At 58.4% G+C, this 17,721-nt stretch overlaps 1 protein-coding gene across 12 annotated transcripts in view; it reads right to left on the minus strand.

The window, feature by feature from the left end:
- Window positions 1–17,721, minus strand: part of PIP5K1C (phosphatidylinositol-4-phosphate 5-kinase type 1 gamma) — a 54,461-nt gene that overhangs the window by 2,384 nt on the left and 34,356 nt on the right. For 6 of the 12 annotated variants that reach the window (XM_024569152.4, XM_024569151.4, XM_024569153.4 and 3 more), the window contains 13 exons: window positions 17,188–17,305; window positions 16,443–16,595; window positions 14,760–15,059; window positions 13,456–13,661; window positions 11,544–11,627; window positions 10,027–10,075; window positions 8,557–8,641; window positions 6,720–6,881; window positions 5,841–5,979; window positions 5,655–5,687; window positions 4,400–4,504; window positions 2,365–2,488; window positions 829–906 (listed from right to left, as the gene is read on the minus strand). In XM_024569152.4, the coding sequence (XP_024424920.2) occupies window positions 829–906; window positions 2,365–2,488; window positions 4,400–4,504; window positions 5,655–5,687; window positions 5,841–5,979; window positions 6,720–6,881; window positions 8,557–8,641; window positions 10,027–10,075; window positions 11,544–11,627; window positions 13,456–13,661; window positions 14,760–15,059; window positions 16,443–16,595; window positions 17,188–17,305 (1,636 nt within the window). Of the gene's footprint in view, window positions 1–828; window positions 907–1,330; window positions 1,410–2,364; window positions 2,489–4,399; window positions 4,505–5,654; window positions 5,688–5,840; window positions 5,980–6,719; window positions 6,882–8,556; window positions 8,642–10,026; window positions 10,076–11,543; window positions 11,628–13,455; window positions 13,662–14,759; window positions 15,060–16,442; window positions 16,596–17,187; window positions 17,306–17,721 lie in introns of all 12 variants that reach the window. The other 6 variants (XM_024569155.4, XM_024569156.4, XM_024569149.4 and 3 more) reach the window with 5 other exon arrangements.

Consider the following 17,721-nt stretch of genomic DNA (forward strand, 5'->3'; position numbering starts at 1 on the left):
TCCCCATCTTGGGAGGACAGAGTGTGGCAGGAGGGACTGCAGAAGTGATCTTGACATGCAGTGGTGGGGACAGGGGCTTGCTGTTGGGGCCAGGGTGTGAGCCTCTGAGAGGCTTTCTCTCCAGGACAGAAACTCTCTCTCCAGTTCTTCACCCTGTTCCACCAGTTTGTGCTGTGCAGCTCCGGGAAGGTTACTTGGCCTCTCTGGGCCCTTCATTTATTGCTCATGACGGCAGCAGCAGGACTGCTGCATAACATCCGTGTAGCGTCCCAAGCACACTGGGTGGATGAGTGTCTACTACACTCAGGGGCTGCTTGGGAGTCTGGCCTCAGGTTTTGCCTAAACTGTGTGCTCTCGTGGGCTCCTCTGGAGCCAAGGCCTCGCTCACTCTCTCTGTGAAATGGTATGAAGCTACCCGCTCCTCTCTCCTTCAAGAGCCCAGCTTTGCAGTCCCTCGCTGACCTATGTGACTATCCCCATCAGAGGGGCAGATGTGCCTTGGGGGGCCATCAGCAGCAAGGTCTGAGCACACAAGGAGTGTCCACCCAACTTACTGCCCGCCTGGAAAGGCTGGGGAGGGGTAGAGGCGGCCTGGGGCTGGGAGTCAAATGGAGACTCCGCCATGACCAGGCCTGCCGAGTGCCAGCCGTGTGCCTGCTGGCCACTGATGCTCGCCTCATAGTGAGCAGGGCACCCTATACAGCTGTCGTGATTATTTTCCCCAGGTCCCTTCTCAGAGGAAAGGGACGGCCAGGCCCTAGGGCTCCCGGCTGCCCCGGGCAGCGGGGCAGGGACTGGGCTTCCTGGAGGCCTGCTGTGGTCACTTACAGTCCCCGAGGAGCTCAGCGTCATGGCCCGCAGTCGGTGATGCCGGGGAGAGTAAGTCCAGTACCTCCCGTCCGCGAACTGGGTGGGCCGGGCGGGCGGAGGAGGCAAAGAGAGGACAGGGTGAGGGGAGAGGAATGCGGAATCCCGCTGAGGTCAGGAAGGTCAGGTGGGGAGAGTGCTGGGAGGGGGCAGGTGAGCCAATGGCAAAGCAGGAGGAGGGTCTGGGGGTGTCAGGGTCACACGGTGGCCTCAACCGTCGCTGCTGCCCTTGTGGCCCAGACACCCACTCACAGGACAGAGTCTGGCCGCCTCACACACAACGCGAGGGAACAGGACAAACCAAGCCCCCGTGGATGGGGAGGCGATGGCAGGAGGAGAGGACACACACACGGTGTGCCCGCTACTGTGCCTGGCAGGGGCCCTGCAACTCAGAAGCACTAGGTCGGGACAGCAGGGCGGCGGTGGTTACGGAGCAGCGATGGCAGTAGAGGGCCAGGCTCACCCACACTGTCCCGAGGCCTGGAGATTTGGAAGGCAGGTGCCAGGACCAAGGCAGTGAGCAGCCCCGAGCTCCCCTTCCCCTGGGGGGCAGAGATGAAAATGAGGGTCTAGGAAGAGGGCAGACAGCTGGGCTGCAGTGTCTGGACCTTCCCGTCGCAATGGGGGCCATCTGGCTCATGACCCTCTGTCAGGGACTAGACTTTGCAGGTTCCTTGGCCACCCAGCACCTACCTCATCAGGTCTCTGGCTCATCTAATCTGTCTGCCTGCAGGAGATGCAAGGGGGGAAGGCGACCCCCAGCTTTGGGAGGGAGGCCCCGGCCCCCAGGACAGGGCCCCTTCTTGTTCTGACAAACCCTTCCTTGTTGGAGTAGCCTCGTGTCCTCAGCCAGCGAAGTCGGCAGCATGAGGCCCGCCTGTGCCTTGTGACAATTCCCTCGCCCCCTTAAGGGTGGAGCCCACCTGGCTGCACCCACCCGCAGTGGGAGGAGATCTATAGCATTTCCAGTCCACCTCAGCCAGCTCGGCACAGACCAAGGAGGACCCAGGTGCCTGTCGGAGCTGAGAGTGTGAGGATTCAGATGATTCTCAGGGGGACAGGGTGGCACAGCTGGGGCGTTGGCCCGTGCCAGGCAGTGGTCACAGGTCTGGGAGGAGGGTCCAGGGCAGATTCCTGGCCTTGGAATGGCCTGGCCTGGGTGGCGCTAGGCAGGACACTCACATCACATACCATGTGAGTGTGCATGTGATCGAGAGCTAGAGCACACTGTGTGTGTGCCAGTGGGCGTGCAAGAGCACATGCGGGCATGGGTGTGTACCTCTCGAGCGTGTATGAGCGCATCCATGTGTCAGTGTGAGCACGTGCAAATGTGGGAGTGTCCGTGTGGGCACATGCACACACGTGCGTGCAGGCACGTGCATGCAGATGTGATGTCGTGTGTGTGTCGATGTGTGGGGGCATGTCGGTGCATGTGCACGCATGAGCACACGTTGGGTCGAGGGTCCAGTGATGGGAGAGAGCCCCGGGAGGACTTACAAAGTAGATGTCAGCGGTGGGTGCGTCCTCCTCATCTGAGGCCTGGCTGGCGGGCTCCGAGGCCTGGCTGGCGGTTTCTACTTCGACAACAGCAGCAGAGGCACAGGCTGGGGAAGCTTCCACCCTGGGGACAGGGAAGGACAGGGCAGTCCTGGGGCCGGGCTCTCGGTCACACCGTCTTTCCTAGCCTACGCCCTCCCACCCTCAGGGCGTCACCACGGAGACAAAGTCTGCAGAAGCCAAATGAAACTAAACACCCCCAATTCTGTTGTGGCCCAGGTAATAACTGGCCCACCTGGACCCCTTCCCCAACGTAGGCACACGCACTGTCCTGGCCTTGCCACTCACTTGCTGTGCAACCCTGAAGCCTCCCTTTCCTTCTCTGAGCCTCTCGGTTCCTCAGCTGTAAAGCGGGAACCCACAGACTGCGTGCCAGGCCTGCTCTGTGTGAGCGAACCCACCGAGTCTCCCTCGGGGAGGGGAGCTGCCGTCTCGAGTTACAGGCGAGGAGACTAAGACAGAGAGATGGTGAGGATCATGGCCAGGCCTTGGCTGACGGCTACGTGATCGCTGCACAACTCTCATCTCCCGAGAAAGGTGCCGAGCTCCGAGGTGACAGAGCTCCCCTAACTGTGGAGGAGCTTCTCTTCAGCCGTGTTCAGGTCGGGCTGTCTTTCTGGGAGAAGACTGAACGATGCCTCGCACTGCAAGACTCCCGTTCACAGAAAAAAGCACAGTGGCAGAAACGTGTGTGTGTGTGTGTGTGTACAGTAACTAGTTAGTGGCAAAGTGCAGCCTGGGAATGCTGTACATGCTAAGTAAGGGCCCTTGGAATAGAACAGAAACTCTAAATTATAGAATTAAATAGACAAAACAGACTAGAAATAAGTTAGGACATAAAGGAACTACATGGAAACAATCAGTACATTGCACGGAGGAGATTTATAGAGAACTTTCCATCCCCTGACAGAAAATGCACTTTCCTCCCATACTTCCATGGACATTAAAAAAACAAAACAAAACACTGACATTGTAATTAGCCATAAAGACTTAAATCTGTTTAAAAAAAAAAGCATAGATTTTTTTAGGCCACTTTCTTCAATTCAAAACCTAGTAAAATTAGAGATAAGTACTAAAAGGGTAAAAAATTCCTTAGGTACCCAGAAGTGGAGAGAAACTCCTAAAAAAAGCCTTAGAGAGGGTATCTCCTCCTGGGCATTGTTGATACCAGGCCTGGGCCACTCTCTGTGGGGCTGTCCCGGCCACTGTGGGGTGTTGAGTGGCATCTCTGGCCCCCACCCACTCAATGCCAGGAGCACCCTCAGTTGTGACAACCATGGATGTGTCCCCAGATATGGCCCAGTGTCCTCAGAATGCAGGACCACCCCAGATGGTTGAAAGCCTCACTGCCTTGGAGCGAAGAGGACATTAAAAGGGAAATCATCAACCATCCAAATAAGAGCCAGCACAACAAGGAACTGCTTCATGTCAAGACACATAGGCCCCAGCAAGAGCAGTACGCAGAGGAAAATTCATAGCCGTAAGTGCCTCTTACTGGAGAAGCCTTACGTACTCAACCTGTGCTGGAGAAAAGAAACAAGCGAGAAAACAAACCATAAGTTAGAAGGAAGAAATAACTGATGAGTTGAAGTGCATGAGACAAGAACAAAACATGATGGGAAAAGGGGACTCAGTCCAAAAGCGGTCCTTCGAAGAAACCGGCCAGTCACTCTCTGGTAAGTGCGGGCAAGAGTGAGGGCAGGGAGGGGAAAGGAACCACAGATCACCAGTGAGGTGCAACCCCTGGACTCACACGCTACCTGCAGCACTGCGAGTGAATCTGGGGTCCCAACACCTCAGTGCCTGAAGTTTCATCCCCATGCCTCTGCTTCCAGGATTTCAGACTACATTTCCCAGCCTGCCTTGCTGCCGGCTGGCCACATGACCATGCTTAGCCAATGGAATGGGGCAGAAGTTGAGCACAGGAGCCAGGAGACTGGAAAGCATGGACGGAATGGATGGGATGATCACTCACCCCTCTTCCTCCTCTTTGGGGACTACTATCTCCACGCTGCATGTGGGCTCCACCTGCACCGTGATCTGCTGCAGGTCCTCCTCCACGCGTGCCTCCTCCTGGGGCCTGGAGGCAACCGGATGCCATGCTCAATTTCCCTCCTCACCCCACCTCCACTTCCCAGGAACTCCTGCTGAGTTCCACTGGGCCGGTGCTAATTTCAGTCCACAGTGTGGGGTGGGGGTGCTGAGGTGCTGTCTCTGGGAACCATCTGACCAGCACCCCACGCTGGCCCAGCTCAGGCAGGGTCCTTCTGGCTGCCATGCCCACCTGGGGGCTTTGAGGGGGACAGCAACTGACTGTCCACCTGGGGGTCCTGGGCCTCTGGCACCAGCAGGGGCATAAGGAGTGAGTGGCAAGCTGGGTCCTGCCCCCATTCCTGAGGTGGCTGGGCACTTGTCTGGGGCCTGAACTAGGGGTGGGGTGGTTTGGGGGCCCAGAAGTCGAGGTCCCTGGTGTAGGTCAGTCGGAGCCTCTTGGCAGCTAGCAGGCAGCTGAGGAGGGAGGTGTGCTTTTATCCGCATGTGCTTTGTACCATGACTTTCTTTCCAACTGGCAGGAATTATCATCCCAGAAACTAATTCCGGGGAGCAACCTCCACTCACTACAGTCATGTGACAAGATCTAACAACTGAAACAACCCCAGTGTCCCCCCAGAGCAGGAAGAGCCTGTTTAAAGGAAGAGAACCAGCAAAGGCTCACAGCAGCAGCCTTCATCTGGAAAGTGACGAAGTGAGGGACGGGGGCAGAGAGCCAGAGCTCGTGCCAAAACGAGAGGGAAATACAGGCCCAAGTGTACGCTTGCTTGTATATTCATAAAATATCTCCGACACAAGAATCCCACCCTGGGGGTGCTCCCAGGGAAGGGGCCGGGCGTGGGGAGGGACAGGCATTTCCCTATGTTCCCTTTTGTTCCCTGTCTTAGAATAAAAAAGGAAAAGAAAGGATCAGCAGGTACAGGGGAGGGGGCCCCCAGTGGAAAAGAAACGCAACATGACTTGAGATTCCGTGTGGTTCTAGGGCCTGAAGATTGGTTGTTACCATAAATCTACTCCCAGGAAGGAGGGGCTCTGGGGGGAACTGTGGAGGGGATGGCTGTGCGGAAGGGAAGGGGAGGGAGGGAGGGGGGAAAGGGAGGGCTCTGCAGGGAGGAGCTGGGAAGGCTGCGGGGACCACAGAGAAGACTGGAGAGGAGAGGGCTGGGGTCTCATCTTACCGGCCATCCTGTCCCGAGGACTGTGTGCGCCGCCTTCCAAGAGAACACAAACAGGTAAACAGGTGGGAGAAGTTGGGGACCCTTCCTGCCTGCCCCACCCCACCCAGGCCCTGCCCTGGCCACTCCTCTTGGGAATGCAGCCCTACCCCTGAGCCCCCCTTCCGGGAGATGCCCCCTTCTGCTCACCTGTACCTTGGCTGCTCTGAGGTCTCCGAGGGGGACCGCTCTGGGATGGAGAGGGACGTGGAAGACAGGGTCGTGGCGATAGATGCAGTGGTGGCCTCCTCAAAGGAAGGTGGAGTGCAGGGCAGGAGGTCGGGCCGACCTGCAGGGAGGAGGTAGTGGGAGCCTGTGGGAGCCAGGCTCCCAGGGACCCCAGGCTCTGGGCTCTACTGCAGCTGCCACTGTTCACCCACACTGTTCTCCCCAGCACAAGGGACTCCAGTGGCTTCCTGCTGCTCTCAAACAAAAATCCAGACTGCTTCCTGGCGGTCCTGCCCTCCCTGCCCTCACCTCCTCCCTCTCTCCCCCTGGTTCACTCTGCTCCAGCCACTTGGCCTCCTTGCTGTTGCTTCAACACGCTGGGCACTGTGCTGCCCTGGGACCCTTAGCCACGCAGTTTCTCTCTTCCTGATGCTATTCCCCCAGCCCCTCCTGCCTGGAATCTGTGATCATAGTTACTTGAAGGGACCTCCAGAACATCAAGCCCGACCCCACCGACCATTTCATCTTCAGGTCCCTGGACACCTCTAGCAATGTGAGAGGAGGCTGTCTCCTCCCCACGGGGGCTTTCTATGCTCCGTTCTCCCTGCAGCTCTTCCTGGTCTAGTCTCAGCTGTTCCCCGCTCCCTGGGTGGCTACAGATCCTGGACTGAAGGTGGGGTGACTGTGACCCAGGCCCTCCCACCCAGGCTCGGCCCACCTTCAGAGGTCCCCTTCTTCCCACTGCACTGGTAATGTCGCTCCCTGCGCCCCACACCCACTAGTGCCCCAGGGATGTCATCTTCCCTCAGCAGTGCCCTTATTTCTCCTGTCACAAATGCAGCACTCCCACTGCCCGGTCACCTTCGTCCTCCAGCGTGGGGTAGCTGCGGGCCCCCCGCAGGTCATACTGTGCGTCCTCCCGCTCACTGGGGATTTGGCTGGCTGAGAAGGCAGCTGTGGGCCCCAGGGGCTTGACTGCCAACAGGGCGCCACGGCCCTTCTTGGATGGCGACGACTTCAGGGCTGGAGAGGGAGAGTGGTTGGCATGCTTGGGGTGGCAACAAGGCAGGGCCCCACAGACCCCCATCCTTCCTTTGCATGAGACTGCGGGGGGCACCGATGGGCCCACCACCTGCATGCATGGCCCACGCCGCCCCAGCTCCAGCTTGTTCCTCAAGCCTGGGCAAGAAGCAACACTCTTCTCAGAGAAGGCCCTGCCCCGCTGCCCACCTGGCTCTGTCTACCAGCAGAAATGGGACCTAGCGCCCCACCCTGGGCTCTCGGGAAACAGTGGCTCAATCAGCAGCTGCCAGTGTTTACTAAGCTGGATGGGGCCTCATCCCCTTTGTGGCAGCCCACTGTAGCTGTGGCCCAACAGTCAAATGAGGAAATGGAAGGCCTTGGGGAGTGCAGGGCTCAGCGCCAAGGGCCCGGCTCCTAGCCAGGCTGTTCAGCCTGGGGAACAGAGCTTAGCCTTTCTTGGCCCCAGCATTCTCGTCTGCAAACAAGGTCAAGTGAGGTAGGTGAACCCTGTAATACCCTGCGCACCAGGCCTGGCCTGTCAGCACCTGTCACCGCCCTCTCCTTGCTTCCCACTGTGACCTCTGCCCCCAGAGTGGCCAGCGTAGCTCCTGGCACACACTAGGTGCTCAATTTTCCCTGTGTGCAGCCATCCAGCCCCCAGTGGCCACCAAACTCCTCTGGACTACAGTGGGAATAGCACCCTAAGAAGGTTCCAGGAAGCAGTGTGCTGCTACAGTTAACACGCATCACTCTGTAGACAAAGCTGGGTTTGTGGTGTTTGCCGATATCCATGGTGTAAATGTTCCCACCAGTGGGTTTCAAGCTACGGACTACGTGTCACAGAATGTGGAGCTGTCTTGGCTCTATGAGCCAGCTCCAGGTGGCCGGGGCTGGCTAGCAGCCCACAGAGGCCTCTTCTGGGGTGGGAGAGCACCCCGCAGGGTTCGAGACCTGGGGAGTAGGGTACACACAGACACTGACTGAGTCCCCACTATGTAACAGGCCCTCAAGCTGGACACTGGGGACATAGTGACCAAGGCCAACAAGTATCTTGCATTTTGGAGGAGGGGGCTGGGGGCAAATGACAGACACACAGACATTTGGGAAGAAGACTCTTTCACGCGGCACGTGGGATCCCAGCCTGGGCTGTGCGCCTGGTCTGGGACTCTGGAGGCCGGTACACATCAAGGACCTCCCGAGACCACCCCCAGGGCAAGAGCCACTACCATGTACCCTGTACCCTGCCTGATGTGTCTCGTTCGGTGATGACTATCTCAGGGCCCGCCAAAGCCCACGTCCTTGGCGACAGAGGCGGCTGCTGGCATACCCGCCCGGTGCTGGAGCTGGGCCAAGGCCGCCTGTCCTGTGTGCAGCGCACGTCACCCGCACAGCTTCTGTCCAGATGGGGAGCCGAGGCCCGTGCCCTCCACTGGCTCAGGGTCACACAGGCAGGATGAAACAAAGCCAGGACTCAGATTTGGGTGTGGCACCAGGCCCCGTGCTGTCCTGCGTGGCATAGCTGCCCGACTATCCTGTCCGTGGGACCAAGGCCCTGGCTGAGGCCCAAGGCGGACCAAGCGACAGAATGAGGCGTGCTAGTGTACCCCGCTGGAGGCCGCCAGCCCTCCCCTCCACACCCCAGGTCCCTTCCGCCCAAAAGGCGAGGGCAACTCACAGGAGTTCTTCCGAAAAACTGTGTTGCTCATGAACTTGAAGAAACGCTCGGCATAGAAGCTGGGCCGGTGGACAGAGACGGTGTCCTGGGAAGAAACGTGGAGGCCCGAGGGTAAGCAGGGACGTGAGCGCAAGGGCTCCCTGTGTCCCAGAGGACAGCCCCAGACAGGCTGCTCTGGGGGTGGGGTGCCGCCTCCTCTGTGGAGGGGGAGATGGGGTCACAGCACGGGGCCTCATGGAGGGGAACCAGGGATCAGGTAGCAGTGCCAGGGAGATTTTACACTGTGACCCCATCTGCATTTTTAATTTTTTGAGCCATGTGAATTAAATAACCATTCAAAGAAATAAACAAATAAATATCAAAATAAAGGAACTGGAGAGATCCTCTAAAGCAGGGGCTGGCAGAGCACGGCCCAACACCTGTTCTGTAAGTAAAGTTTTATTGGCACATGGCCGTGCCCGCTCCAGGGGCAGAGCCAGCCAGCTGTGACAAGAGAAGGCTGGTGTTCCTAGTGCCAGGCAGACCTAGCCGTCCCAGCGCTCACCGTCGGGGGGGCTCTGGGCAGTGCGTGCCCCTGCTGGAGATTTCCTTATGTGAGCAACAAGGCGGATGGGAGGCTGCTGTGCTCACCAGGATTTACACAAGGCAGAGAGCCAGCATACAGTAGGTGCTCAGTAAATGTTGGGCCCTAAAGCAGAGACTCCTTGCTGCTCCCCAGGATCCAGCCCCCTTGCCTTCTATAGCAGTCTCCCCCTCGGCACTGGGACCACTGGGGCTGGGTCACTCTCTGGGGGTTGGGGCCGTCCTGGGCACTGTGGGGTGTTGAGCAGCATCCCTGCCCCGCCGCCCCCCCAGTCCAGTGTTCTTCCCCTGTAGTAACAGAACAGAACCTGTCTAGATACATGGTCTCCTAGAACGATAACTGCATTTCCCATCCTCCCCGTGCTGAGCGTGGCCACGTGACCATGTCTGGCTGAAAGTGAGCTAGCCAAGACAGGAGTCTCTCAGCCCTCGGGAGGGAAGAGCACGCCCCCTCCCCTGGCTGCTCCTCAGCACCTTCCTCTGGCTGGAGAGTGACTTGGGACCAGATGCCTGGACCAGGGGCCAGGGGCCAAGGGCCAAGGGCCGGGCTTGGGAATGTGCAGCAACGAACTGAAGGAACCTGGGCCCTTTTGCTCACAGCTGGATGGTTACTTTGATCAACATCTGGGGCTCTCTTGGGCAGACACAAATCTTATTTTGGGGTTATGGCCAGCCGGCCTTGAAGGCTTTCCTGTCCACTGTGGGTTTGTAACACCACAAAACAACCTCCTGCTGGGTCACAAGGCCACCTCCACTGGACAGCTACTCCAGGAAGGGGTGACATGTCTCTTGGCTCTTTTTAGCACCTGTGCCTGGCCCAGGGAGATGGCCACTGCATTTGTGAACTGAGAGATGGGATGAATGAATGAGTGAGTGAATGATGCTCACCCCGTCATGAACAAGAGCCTTCCAGGTATGTTCCAGCTTCTTAATGAACCTGCAGAGGAAAAGCACCCAGAATGTCAGCCAAATCTTCAGGTCCAGTTCTCTACCAGGGCAATCCTGTCCCCAGGGGACACCGGGCAGTGTTTGGGGACATTTGCGGTCACCATGACTACAGGTGTTCCTGGACTTGAGCAGGTGAAGCAGCCCTGGTTTAGAGGAACTCTGAGGCTGCCTGCTGCATCAGCCAGAGGCCACCTACCCTCTTTCCTGTCCTCCCTCCTTGTCCCCCACCCCGCCTGCTGGCAGCTCCCACTACCTCTGATGTGGAGGAGGAAGTGAAAAGACTGTAGTGCTTGGCCCTCTGTGGGGGACAGACAGCTAGCGCCTCCTGGAGCCTGCTTTCCTCTCTCCTCGTGGCCTAGGCTGAGCCTGGCTCCTCTCTGCTAGAGTCAGTGCCTCACGCAGTGGCCCCCAGCCAGGACCCTGCAACACACCTGGGCTGGGGACAAGGTCGTTGCCCCCAGGCAGCATTCTTGGACTCCTGTCATCTGTGGGGAGGAAGAATCCCTTCTCTGGCACACACCCCCTTATGACACCCCTCCCCGCACTCGCTGCTGTCATGTCCCGCCCCTCTCAGCCCTACCCGGGGCTGAGACAGAAACCATGGCTGGCTGCTCTGCAAGCTGCCTAACCCTGCTCCGAACAGAGGGACCTCCAGGGGCCAGGTTGGCCCTCTGTGGAGGGAAAATTCGACAGGGAAAGTTGATGGGCAGGGGCCGACTTTTTACACAGCAAGTCTATACTTACAGGTTCTGAGACTTGAACAGAAACAACGTTTAACAAAATAAGCTTTAACGTAGGCTAACTGATATAAAAGAGAGTTACGTTCCTAGGCATCTCAGCAACGTCATAATGCAAGAATTGCTCGAGGACCTGCTGTACTTAACAACGAGAAACAAGCAAAGAAGAGAAACCCCATGCCAGGTGGGTTCCTGGAGTGGTGTGGGTGGGAAACATGGACTGCCGCTGCTACAGCCTGTCACGTTTGGATTGTGTATAATTGGCATATATTACTCTTACAGTAAAAATCTAATGACAGCCCTGGCTGGTGTGGCTCCGTGGACTGAGTGCCAGTCTGTGAACCAAAGGGTCACCGGTTCGATCCCCTGTCAGGGCACATGTATGGGTTATGGGCCAGGTCCCCAGTAGGGGGTGTACAAGAGGCAACCACACATTGATGTTTCTCTCTCTCTTTCTCCCTCCCTTCCCCTCTCACTAAAAATAAATCACCCCACTCACCCCCCTGCCTCGCGCCAGCCTTGACCTGTCTCCAACATCACTGCGTCCCTGGGATGAATCTAGATTCCAGGGGTGGAATCCCTGGGTTGGGAACCAAATGCCTCCCCTTAGGAACTGGGAGGGCAGCCAAGTAGGCTGCTTCCAGAAGGCTAAGAGAGACTTGCAAGCAGACAGTGCCTGGCTTCCCTGGGCAAGTGTGTCTGCGGGGGCAAGGCACCCACCTGTAAGACTGCAGGATGTCGATGATCCCAATGTGCAGGAGCAGACGCTCCCCTCGGCCATTCACGGCAGGGATCCCACCCATCCTGGAGAGAGAAGAGCCCAGAGCACCATCACCCACACAATCAGGCAGGGACTGGGGAATGGCCCAACCTGCTGGGGGCCCAATCCCGGTCTGGGACTCGGGGGAAGACACGGATGGAGGGAGAGAGGAGCAGGCAGGACTGAAGGAGCCTGGGGCTCAAGAATCTGCATGCCCCCTGTAGGCGGCAGCTTGGCTGGACCTTCAGAGTGGGTCCCAGCACAGGGAACCCCCACCTTGGCATGGGATGGAGCAGCTTTCCCAGATAGCTCACGAATTCAACGCTGGAGGCCCAAGGGTGCTGAGGGGTCACAGCTATAAGGCCCAGGTGCACACACGCGTACACGTGCACCAATATGCAGACACACGCACACACAGCACACTCGCATGCACTCGTGCAACTTGCACGCGTATGCACACACACATAATTGTGCACACACGGGTACACTCATGGCACACACACACACATACTCCCAGGCAGGGCCATGAGGCCTCTTGGGTGCAATCTGGGGGGGAGTTAATTACCTCACGCAGCCCCGGCCTGCACATGCCCAGCCCAGCTGGTTAATGAGGTCATGCGATGCAGCAGCTGTCCCGAAGCCACTGTGACCCCAAACCCATGAACCCCAGGCCCTGCTCACTGCACTCCATGCACTGCTGAGCTCACCTGCGCGCCCTGCCATCCCCCGCTAGGCCCTGTGCAGATCCTACAAATACGCCAGGACAGTCTGAGGTCAGGGCCTGCTGCACAGGGTCTTTGCATGTGCCGCCCCCTCCCATCTTGCTCCAGTTGTAGCCCTGTGCCTGGTTCCTCTTCTGCCTTCTGCATCTGGGGGCCTAGTGCAGTGGCTGGGCTGGGGTCAAGCCTATGCCCCACTACCAGCTGGCTCTGCACACAAAACAGCTGTCTCCACCTGACCTCTGAGCCTTTTTCTCCAGATGAAAATGGGGGTGGGGGGTGGTGACACCCTCCTCCTCCAGGGCCCCCGTAAGGACAGAACAGGGCAACATAAGTAGAGTCCAGCTGGTTCTCAGCATGGCCAGTGCGTGGTGGCGAGGGGCAATCTTGACCCATCGGTAGTAGCAGTTCTCACCCACGGGGACTCTACCCCTAAGGGACACTGGGATGTCTGGGGACATCTGTGGTCGTCACAACTGGGGGTGCTGCTAGCATCGAGTGGGTAAAGGCCAGGGATGCTGCTCAGCACCCCAGAGTGCCCAGAGCAGCCCCCCACAGAGAATAAGGCCCCAGTGTTCCTATTGCCGAGGGAGGGGCACATGTCCCGAGTCTGTCTCCCTGGCCAAAACCTGCACCCCCGGGGCAGGACTGGGTTGGGAGGCCAAGGCTCAGCGAGTGCAATGGGGGCATGCTCCTCTCTCTGACCTCGTCATTTGGCATGGCCGCCATTTATGTTTGAGGAAGCCATGCTCTGAATCCCGCCCCTTGGTGGGTTCTGGGTTAGGTATCTTGCTATAAAAAGGCTCCCTCACCCCCAGCCATCTCTATCTCCTGTGCCCCCTTTCAACACCTGTCCAGGTGTGCTTCATACAGTACAACCTAGCAGGGGGTGGGGACCTCTGTTTCCCACGTGGCTGGCCGACGCCTCCACCCACTGACTGATCGCTCTGCCACAGCTGTGTGCCACCTGCGCGACCTTCGTGAGGCCCGGTGCGCAGACGCTGCTGTCCCTGTGACAAACCGACAGGTTTCTGGCCTCATCTGCTTTGTCATCGCTTGCCCTCTGTGCCAACTCCCCCTGCCCATGTTCATGCCTGGCAAGAGGGTGTGGGCAGAAACAAGAGCCAGAAGCCTAAGCAGTCCCACCACCTACGTGTCATCTGTCTCGATGGCCTCCCCACACGCGGCCCCGCCCTGGATGGATTCCATGGCTGTGGAGTAAAGTGCCTTCTGGCCCAGCGGCCGCTTCTCGTCTGCTGTGCTCTGGGCCCCCTCGGCCTGCCGCTCCCGCTCCTGCTGGTCGATGTTATGCACGCCCAGGAGCAGGCTGTAGTCCATGATCTTGAAGCTCTCTAGCACCTGCCCGGTGTGTGCAGGGGAGAGGGTCAGGAAGACGCACACCCTGTCCCCATCCCCCTGCCCTTAAACCCGGTGGTGACCCCAAGCTGCGCGCTCTGCACCTACATCCACTCAGTCCCCACAGCCATGCAGGGAGACCCTGTCACTGTCCCCATTTCACAGAAGAGGAGACCGAGGGGCAAAAGGCCAGGCTGTGCGGCAGGTAGATGGGGACAGAACTGGGACCGGCTCCTGCAGGGGGTGCCTAGCGTATGGTGTGTCACTCTAGGCCAAGCTGCCTCTCGGGACCAGGACAGAAGGTTTCCTCCCCCGAGACAGAGCAGCTGGCTCTGCACTCCTCCTTCCCTGGCACCAGCTGAGGAGCCTGGTGCTGTGGATGTGACACCCACTCCAGGCCCCATGGTGGAACCCAGGCCCAAGACCACCGGGGTTCCAGGGATGAGCTCCCAGAAACCGAAAGGCCCTGAGACATCTAAGCAGTTTTCTGGTGACATTGTGTCAGGTTTTCCAGGGGTCTGTGAGCTGGGTGCAGTGGGCTGAGGGGCCAGAGGCCCAGACCAGCCCGACAGGCTGGGGACCCAACACAGGGACACCCCTGGCTAGGCCTCTGCTTCCTCATTGGTAGAGATGAGAGTGGCCTGACCTTCCAGGCTGCAGGGGCCAGATGGAGACTGCAAGGGCTCATGAAGAGCCTGGTGAAGTGCTCTTTATCCCTAAAAAGCACCTAACTCTGGAAGAGGGACGCATGGAGCTAGTACATGCTGGCGTGGGGGTGGGGGGCTCAGGATCTGAGGTGCCCTTTAAGTTAAGGGCCGTGAGAGTGTCGGGCTGCTTCTGCAGGTTTGGGCTCTATGGCGGGAACACAGCCACTTCAGAACACAGTGACAAGGGAGCAGGAGGGAACCCGGTGCCGGGCTGCACTAGCGTTCACCAGTGTCCCAGTTCACAGAGGGGAAACTGAGGCTAAGAGAGGGGAGCGCCCCCAGCAGCCCTGCCCTTAACTGGCCACACTTGCCCAGGCAAGGGGGCCTGTCTGGCCCAGAGCCCCTCTGCAGCGGGGCTGGGCAGTGGGGTTCCTGTGGGGCGCCACAGGCTCACCAGACAGTCCCGCTGCAGCGTCTTGACGAGCGCAGAGAAGGTGTCAGCGTCGAGCAGGAGCCCCTCTGGCATGTCCTGGATGAAGTCCAAGTCCTTGTAGGTGGGGCTGCTCTTTTCCCGCTCCTTCTTGCTGGCCCGCCGCTTGTATGTGGAGCCCTTGAGGTCGAACTTGAGGTGCATCTTGACCATGCGCGGCAGGATGTTGTTCATGACCACCACGCGGATGTTCTTGCCCCCCGACTGCACGCAGTACAGTCCGTAGAACTTGGGCAGCAGCGTCCGCGGGTTCTGGTTGAGGTTCTGGGGGTAGTGGAGAGCAGGTCAGTGGGCAGCAGCCAGGGCACCAAGCTCTGCCTAAGAGCCACTCCCACAGCCACGGGCCTCACACACAGCCCCTCGGATCTTAGGCCAGAGGCCACCTCCTCAGGAGGGACCCCCGACCACCCCCTCTGCAGCACCCCACTTTCCACCAGCCAGTTTAATCCTGGTTCTCCGGGAGGGTCTGTTTCTACAGAGCCAGGCCCAGAGTCATGGCCTTTCGATAAAGAACCCCGTGGGACACTCCCAAGGTGTCTGGGCCCAACTTCCCACCAGGTCAGACCAGGTGTCCCTCTCCCGCAGCCCACCCTGGGGGGACATGCAGGGCAGGGCCTCTGGGCATGTCCAGGGCAGGGGCTGGCAAAGCCCAGCCGAAGCACCAACTCCTTCCAGCTGCTTGTTCTCATACTCAGAATGGTTTTATGTTGATGAAGTTAGAAAAAGGAAAAAATACAAGAAAAATAGCATGTGTGACATGTGAAACTTCATGAAGTTCACGTCAGTGCCCGTAAATGAAGCTCTGCTGGCACTTGGCCCGCCCGGCCTCCCGGGTGCTGCCTGTGCCGCGCTGTTGCTACAACGGTGGAGCTGAGCTGTGGAGACAGACTATTGACTCACAGAGCTGTCTGGCTCCCTACAGAAACATTGTTGGTCCCTGATCCAGGGGAGCCAGGGTCCTCCCAAGATCACGAACAGTGGATGAGGGACGCCATAAGAGGAGATGGCTATAACCTGGGCAGAGCACCCAGAGGGGCCTGTCCCCGTGCCCACCAGGTCGGGCCCAGCTAGGTAGACGGCACTCAAGTGGGGCACCTGAGTATACAGACCCCCACTCCCACCCCTGCCCAGGGGCCTGACGTGCCCTTTTGGGTCCCAAGTCACACCAGAATGGGGGTGCCCAAGTAGCCGGTCCTTTTTGAGGTGCCAGCTGGTGGTCTGGTCCCTCTTCTCCCATGCCTCTGAGTCACCAAATGCTGAGACACTCAGCCCATGAGCCACCATTTCTGAACCCATGACTAAGGGACGTCAGTGGGGTGGAGGATGGCGAGCCAGGGCCTAAACAGTGATTCCTGTGACAAGTATGGGGGCACCGCCCAGAGAGGACTGTGGGGTGAGGCTCCACAGTCACAGGAAGACTTCTCATGGCCACCTAGAGGGTGGGTGGTGCCCTGGGAAGCTTGGGGACTTGTCTGCCGGGGCCCTGAAGCCTGTGCTCCTGCATGTCTGTGAAAAGCAGCAGAGTGGAATTGCTGCATGTGCCGGGAAGAGGAGGGGCACGAGGATGGGAGAGGTAGACAGGGGCTGGGGGGAAGCCCAGGACACTGCCTCCAGCTCTGGAACCTTCCAGGAGCCCATGACCCCTACCATGTAGTAGCCGGGCAGCAGCTTCTGCAGGAACTCTGCCTCCTTGTGCATCACGGTCTTGATGATGAACTCGTCATCGCTGGTGACGTAGAAGAGGGAGCCGCTGGCACCGGGGTTGGAGAGCTCAATCAGTGGCTCATTGCACAGCGAGTACTGGAAGGGGGTGGTGAGTGGGTTGGGCAGGTCCCATCTGTGATGAGCTCACAGGAGACAGCAACGTCTGCTTTGCCGGCCGGCTCTCCCCCTCCCTCCCATGTGGAAGGAAAGGAGGCCCCTACCTATAGCCAGCAAGGAACCGAGTCCCACCAATGACAACGTGAACTTGGATTTGGACCCTTCCCCAGTCTAGTCTTACGTGAGACCCCGGCTGCTGCCCATCTCTGGATTACAGCCCTGAGTAAAGAACCCAGCTAAACTGTACTCAGTTCTTTTTAAATATTTTTAAAAAGTTTTTATTTACTTATTTTTAGAGAGAGGGGAAGGGAGGGAGAAGAGGGAGAGAAACATCAATTGGTTGTCTCATACACACCCTGACCAGGACTGAACCCACAACCCAGGCAGGTGCCCTGACTGGGACTCAAACCGGTGACCTTCCACATTGTGGGACGACGCCCGACCCACTGAGCTGGTCAGGGCTGCACCCGATTCTTGCTCCGCAGACACTGTCGGGTTACAGCCAGGTGGTGTTTGAGCCGCTGAGTCTGTGCTAACTTGTTCCAAAGCAACCACTGACTAACACACTTACCAAGTAATCATCCGGCCGGATCCCGAAGAGTTCCCGGAAGTAGCGGAAGGCGACAGGTGCATACGTCTTGAACCTGAAGTCCTGGAAGTGGTGGGCGGGAGTGAGGTTGCTGCCTTCGCTGTGGAGGAAGGAGGGAGGAAAGCCTGTAACAGTTGGTGCCTCTGGGTGCTCAGCTCTGCAGCCTTCCCTAAGTGGCTGATATGAAAGGCAACTTCAGATTCCCAATGGGCCAAAGACTGTGGCTCCCAGTATCCACTCTCCCTTCCTTCATTATAGCAACAGAGTCCACAGCGTTGGCTGAGTGCATGACCACCTGGAGTAAGACCTCTGCCCAGCCTCTCTTGCAGCTAGGTGTGGTCAAGTGACTGTACCCGACCAGTGTGAGCTGTGAGTGGAGCGGAAACAATGTGTGTCATTTCCTGGTCGTGCCCCAAAGGAGAGGGGAATATACTCCCCTTCCCCTCCTCCTTCCAGCGATTGACATGCAGGCGTGACGGCGGGAGCATGGGCAACCTGGGACTGGTGTTAAAAAAA

Source organism: Desmodus rotundus, chromosome 9 (genome assembly GCF_022682495.2).
Source record: "Desmodus rotundus isolate HL8 chromosome 9, HLdesRot8A.1, whole genome shotgun sequence".
Classification (NCBI taxonomy): domain Eukaryota; kingdom Metazoa; phylum Chordata; class Mammalia; order Chiroptera; family Phyllostomidae; genus Desmodus; species Desmodus rotundus.